Here is a 6,916-nt window from a genome sequence, read left to right on the forward strand (position 1 = left end):
ACCATACTCCGTACATGACATGGTATCGTCGTATTACACGTCGTTTTATTACACCTATGAGTGATTTTGGACCTATGAGGTACCAGGCTACTGCTTTATCTGCTCACTTATTGGTTCATATCACTTTAATATTATGTAAATATTCTGTATAATATTTATTCCAACAAATAATTATATATCATTTTATGTGACAGATTGAGACTATGACATCTATCATATCTCGAGGAGGTCATGCATTGGAGGACTGTGATATTGATGCTTGCCGCACTGGTATTGTTGATATTATTCGTATGGCCACTGATGTTATGTGCATTATTTTGGAGGATTATCGTCTCCCACATGTAGAGCATGGAGGAGATAGGTCACCAGCTCAGTCGACAGTTGCTCGACCACCACTTGTTCGAGGTCGGTCGACATCTCGAGGGAGAGGTAGATATAGTAGTTGTCAGCCCATCACATCGTCAGTATCAGCATCATTACAGCCTCCTACCTTTTTATCCTCACGATTTGTACAGTCACCCATCTCTTCGGACGTACCATCAGTGCAGCACCCTACTTCTTCAAACCCACCATCAGCCCAACCCCTTACCTCTTCAGACCCACCATCAGTACAACCCCCTACCTCTTTAGACCTACCTCCATCACAACTTCCTACCTCTTCAGACCCACCATTAGTGCAGATTGACACATCTACTCAGCTAGATTTACCGCCAGTCATTCCGAGGGGTAGGCGGGGCTTACGTCGACTTAGATTGCTACCTCCACCACCACCTCTATTTCCAGCTCTAGCCCCATCACAGACAGATGTTCTTCATGTGTCACATGCAATACCTGCTACAGTTAGAGAGGGGCGTCCAAAAAGAAAGAGAGTACCAGTTACACATAGGTTCTCTCCTTGTGGAGGCATGTGAGATTATATATGTTTTTTATTTTCCACTATATTAATGTTTAGTGGATATTTTTGTGACATTAATTAAACTATTAAAAATTACATTTTGTAGTAGACTTTTTGTAATTAATTTCATTAACTAATTTTGTAAAAAAATCTATATATGACAACTACGACTTAAGAGTATGTTATTATTTTGTTAAAGATAAATTTGTCATAATACAAATAAATTAATATCTTAAAAATTAACAAATTAAATATCTTAAATTAATAAATTATACAATTTTATATATTATTTATATGTTATATAAATTTATTATTTTAAGATTATTAATTTATTAATAAATCAAATATTCATTTATAATATCTTCTATTTATCAATTTATGTTTGTTGAAATAATACTAGATTTTTAAGTTTAAATATAAATAATTTTTTATTTAAGTATATTTTTTAAATTTCAATCATAAATTGTAATTTAATAGTTTTAATTAAATTTGAAAGTAAAAAAAATATTATAATTGAAATCTCAGTTATTAACTACTATACTATTATTTCGATAAAGATAAATTTATCATAATATAAATAAATTAATATCTTAAAAATTAACAAATTAAATATCTTAAATTAATAAATTATACAATTGTATATATTATTTATATGTTATATAAATTTATTATTTTAAGATTATTAATTATTAATAAATAAAACATTCATTTATAATATCTTCTATTTATTAATTTATGTTTGTTGAAGTAATACTAGATTTTTAAGTTTAAATATAAATAATTTTTTATTTAAGTATATTTTTTAAATTTCAATCATAAATTGTGATTTAATAGTTTTTAATTAAATTGGAAAGTAAAAAAAAATATTATAATTGAAATCTCAGTTATTAACTACTATACTATTATTTCGATAAAGATAAATTTATCATAATATAAATAAATTAATATCTTAAAAATTAACAAATTAAATATCTTAAATTAATAAATTATACAATTTATATATTATTTATATGTTATATAAATTTATTATTTTAAGATTATTAATTTATTAATAAATAAAACATTCATTTATAATATCTTCTTTTATTAATTTATGTTTGTTGAAGTAATACTAAATTTTAAGTTTAAATATAAATAATTTTTATTTAAGTATAATTTTTAAATTTCAATCATAAATTGTGATTTAATAGTTTTTAATTAAATTGGAAAGTAAAAAAAAAATATTATAATTGAAATCTCAGTTATTAACTACTATACTATTATTTCGATAAAGATAATTTATCATAATATAAATAAATTAATATCTTAAAAATTAACAAATTAAATATCTTAAATTAATAAATTATACAATTTTATATATTATTTATATGTTATATAAATTTATTATTTAAGATTATTAATTTATTAATAAATAAACATTCATTATAATATCTTCTTTTATTAATTTATGTTTGTTGAAGTAATACTAAATTTTTAAGTTTAAATATAAATAATTTTTATTTAAGTATATTTTTTAAATTTCAATCATAAATTGTGATTTAATAGTTTTTAATTAAATTGGAAAGTAAAAAAAATATTATAATTGAAATCTCAGTTATTAACTACTATACTATTATTTCGATAAAGATAAATTTATCATAATATAAATAAATTAATATCTTAAAAATTAACAAATTAAATATCTTAAATTAATAAATTATACAATTTTATATATTATTTATATGTTATATAAATTTATTATTTTAAGATTATTAATTTATTAATAAATAAACATTCATTTATAATATCTTCTTTTTATTAATTTATGTTTGTTGAAGTAATACTAAATTTTTAAGTTTAAATATAAATAATTTTTTATTTAAGTATATTTTTTAAATTTCAATCATAAATTGTGATTTAATAGTTTTTAATTAAATTGGAAAGTAAAAAAAAAAATATTATAATTGAATCTCAGTTATTAACTACTATACTATTATTTCGATGAAGATAAATTTATCATAATATAAATAAATTAATATCTTAAAATTAACAAATTAAATATCTTAAATTAATAAATTATACAATTTTATATATTATTTATATGTTATATAAATTTATTATTTTAAGATTATTAATTTATTAATAAATAAAACATTTATTTATAATATCTTCTATTTATTAATTTGTGTTTGTTGAAGTAATACTAGATTTTTAAGTTTAAATATAAATAATTTTTTATTTAAGTATATTTTTTAATTTCAATCATAAATTGTGATTTAATAGTTTTTAATTAAATTGGAAAGTAGAAAAAAATATTATAATTGAAATCTCAGTTATTAACTACTATACTATTATTTCGATAAAGATAAATTTATCATAATATAAATAAATTAATATCTTAAAAATTAAAAATTAATATCTTAAATTAATAAATTATACAATTTTATATATTATTTATATGTTATATAAATTTATTATTTTAAGATTATTAATTTATTAATAAATAAAACATTCATTTATAATATCTTCTATTTATCAATTTATGTTTGTTGAAGTTTAAATATAAATAATTTATTATTTAAGTATATTTTTAAATTTTATTCATAAATTATAATTTAATAATTTTTTAATTAAATTTTAAATTTAAATAAAAATGAACTAAAACCGCAGTTGCCAACCGCGGCTTTAGTTAAAAAATGAAGCCGCGTTTGGCAAATACGGCTTTAGTACAAAAATGAAGCCGCGTTTCCCAACTGCGGCTTTCATTATAATGACGAAAAAAAAATATTTTTTAATGATGTGGCGCCTACGTGGCATCAAAGAGGTCATTTTGAACAATAGTTTCAAAATGTGCCCGTTTTCAACATTAAGTTTCAAAAATGGGTCATTTTGACCCAAAACTCCGTATCCGCAGTGATACCACCACTACTAGCTGCGGGAACTTTTCAGTTCAACAATACACCAGGTTTGATCCTCTCTTTCCCCTCCTCTCATGCTGGTTTCAAACTGTTTTCCCTTTCTCCTCCAAGAATCTAGTTCTTTTCGGCTTTTCCCTTTATATCCATTACCATATTTTCTTTTTGGAAATCAAGAGTTTCCAGGAAAATTTCTCCATTTTTGTGGTTGCCTTGGGCTCCACTCCAGGACCTGATATCTAAAGGCGGGCGTTGAAATTCTTTTTTAATTAATTTCAGCGCTAAGGAAGATAATATCTACTTCGATTAGTCGAAAATTCGTAAGAAAATCCCTATGATTCGAGGAGCTATTATCTGTATTTTCAATTCATTAATCAGCTGCTAATTCCAATAACCTAATTTTTCATGTTACCTTAGATATTTGCTTTAACATCTTTTCTGCTGATGAAATTGCAGAAAATCTATAGTCTATGAAAACTAGATCATCTGGGAGATTTAAATTGAACCGAAAAAAAATGAAAAAAAATAATCAGTAAAATCTGAAGTTTTCCTTTATCACCATCAGATAAGGTCTCGTAATTGATTCATGGATAGACTACTACAAGTTAATTTTTTTACAATGGATTTTTTGCTTGAAAATGCTTATTTTGGTGGTCCTCAATTCAGGTTGAGAAATTCAAATCCTGATATTTTGTTGGCAACTTTGCTGACTGTGAAAGGGTAGATTGTTTGGGAATAAGCTTGAAACCGTCTCTCCCAATTTTGAAGGGCCAAATGATCTTTGATTGCGATATGCAGACAGTTTTGTTGTTTTCCAATGGGCCATATGATATTTCACATTTTCTGTTTCTTGTTTCATTGGCAGCAACATCTAGCCATGGCTGTGCTAGCTCTGTAATTTCTGCAGAAAGATTAGGATAAGTTTGTTGTCTGAATTACCCAAAGCATTACAGTTGAGGAAGATGGCCGATGAGGAGAGAAACTTGGTTGAAATATTAGAAGAGCATAATGTGATTGACATTGCCAAGTATATAAATTATGTCAGTGCCCCACAGGCAGGCGCTGTAGCAACTTTCTCAGGCACGACTCGGGACACGTTTGATGGTAAAACAGTTCTGGAGTTGAGATATGAAGCTTATGTTCCAATGGCCATCCGCTGCATCAATGACATTTGTTCATCTGCCCGAGCATCCTGGAGCCTCATCTCCATTGCAGTTGCCCACCGCTTGGGACCAGTTTCAGTGGGGGAAACCAGTATCTTCATTGCAATCTCTTCTGTTCACCGGGCTGATGCATTGGACGCTTGTAAGTTTGTGATTGATGAAATTAAGGCATCAGTTCCGATATGGAAGAAGGAGGTGTATGCAAATGGAGAGGTTTGGAAGGAAAACTCTGAGTTTTTGGAGAGGAGGTCAGAGCTTGGCAATGCTGGGTTGCAGCAGGGAGGTACATGCTGTTCAAGAAAGGTAAAGGTGGAGGCACAGGAGAGGAAGAGTTGCTGTGGGGCTAAGGAGAAGGTGGAAGGAGAACTCAAGTTTTTGGAGAGGAGGTCAGAACTTGGTAATGCTGGGCTGCAGGAGGGAGGGACATGCTGTTCAAGAAAAGTAAAGGTGGAGGCACTGGAGAGGAAGGGTTGCTGTGGGGCTAAGGTGAAGGTGGATGTTGAATGACCACTTTATGCATCCATGGAGGAGAGCTTTATGGGTAAGAAGATCTAGTTCAAGTGCATTTTTATTCACTCCCTTCGGTTCACTGTTAACAATCAAATGCATTTTAGGGTCTGGTGGAAAAGCTGTGCCTGTTTTGTTGCATATCATCTATTGTTCTTTCAAATAAAATTAACGATATTTATATATTATACTACTCTCTAATAGGAGCCACAAGTTAAATGGCAAATTGTGTCTGGCAATTCTGGCCTATAAAAGGCAGAAAAAAGAAAAAGAAAAAGTGTGGAGCAATTCTGCAAACCCAAACAGATGCTGGGTGAAGTCCTTAGGTCCTCCAAACTATTGAGTTTGGGCCCAGGACTATGATAATTCCTACAGATTTCACAAAACATGCATCTGAAAATTTTGCAATGAATTTCCCTAACAAAGTTGTTGTATGCTGATTGATTGAATAAAGTTGTTTCTTTTTGTTGGGGTTTTTTTTGGTCTTTTTAGGCATGTTATGAACTTGAAATAACCATCAACTTCAGCTCCTTGGGAACCTAAGGGTGAGCATTTGGTATTTAGGCATCAACATGGGGTTCTACCATAGTGAAGTGGGAAATTGAATCATTCAAAATTTGAGGGAAAATGTGAATGGGGGAAAATAAAGAAGAAAAAAAAAAGTAAAAGGAAAATGAAAAAAATATTTAAAGTTAAAAAATTATTTTTATATGTTTTTACTTATTTTCCTTTATTACCAAAAATTTATGTCAAATGAAAATACATAAATTTCTAAAAAAAATTAATTACATATATATATTTTTTTTTCATAAAAAAATAAATATGATAAAATCATTTTTCTTTAATACTTTTTGAGAACCAAATATAGATTTAGAAGTTAGTACTCACCGATTAAAATTCAGCTAAATAAAACTTGATTACCAAGGGTTGGGTAGTTGGGTGTTGTCATCCAATCAATCCCATTTAAAATATTTGAACCATGACTCATGGAATGTTCTTTGTTTTCCTTCTTTCATTTGCTTTTAGGTGCAATTAAGATATAAGAAGCAGAAGAAATACTATTTTGAGCATTTTTACGCTTCTATATATGTTTCTAAGTTTTTAACAAAGAATAAAATTATGTCATGAAGGAAAATCATAATACCAAATCAATTTTAGTGAATGGAGATAAATCATAAGATTGTAGAGAAATCAAAATCTTAGTGGGTTTAAGATTTGTTTTTTTATAACGATCAAATTTTTTTATTCTTATTCTCATTCTATAAAATCTTTCAATTACATTAATGAACCGACATGAAATTGATTTCCTCTTCCCAATCTTTATTTCATCGTTTTAAACATCACCCGAGTTTTGCTATAAAAAGTAAGAAAAAGAACATTTCCTTCTTTTCGAGTAAGCATATTTGTTTTCTTAATCTTTCATTATCATGCTTGTTTTTTTTTAACTTAACATGTAT

The 6,916-nt window shown here is 27.4% G+C and overlaps 1 protein-coding gene across 2 annotated transcripts; it reads left to right on the plus strand.

Annotated features, from left to right (window-relative positions):
- The first annotated feature begins 3,750 nt into the window (after window positions 1-3,750).
- On the plus strand, window positions 3,751-5,685 carry LOC117915783 (molybdopterin synthase catalytic subunit-like). Of its 2 annotated transcripts, none has more exons than XM_034831464.1 (2): window positions 3,751-3,839; window positions 4,655-5,685. In XM_034831464.1, exon 2 carries the CDS (start codon window positions 4,752-4,754, stop codon window positions 5,457-5,459), a length of 708 nt encoding a protein of 235 aa, XP_034687355.1. In that variant the 5' UTR covers window positions 3,751-3,839; window positions 4,655-4,751; the 3' UTR covers window positions 5,460-5,685. The 2 variants fall into 2 exon arrangements, with proteins under 2 accessions (XP_034687355.1, XP_034687357.1); XM_034831466.1 differs by lacking the exon at window positions 3,751-3,839 and adding an exon at window positions 3,846-4,109.
- Window positions 5,686-6,916: the final 1,231 nt, after the last annotated feature.

Source organism: Vitis riparia, chromosome 6 (genome assembly GCF_004353265.1).
Source record: "Vitis riparia cultivar Riparia Gloire de Montpellier isolate 1030 chromosome 6, EGFV_Vit.rip_1.0, whole genome shotgun sequence".
Classification (NCBI taxonomy): domain Eukaryota; kingdom Viridiplantae; phylum Streptophyta; class Magnoliopsida; order Vitales; family Vitaceae; genus Vitis; species Vitis riparia.

Bases quoted from the DNA above. Each gene is read 5' to 3' on its own strand.
- LOC117915783 (XM_034831464.1), top strand. From the start codon at position 4,752: ATGGCCGATGAGGAGAGAAACTTGGTTGAAATATTAGAAGAGCATAAT.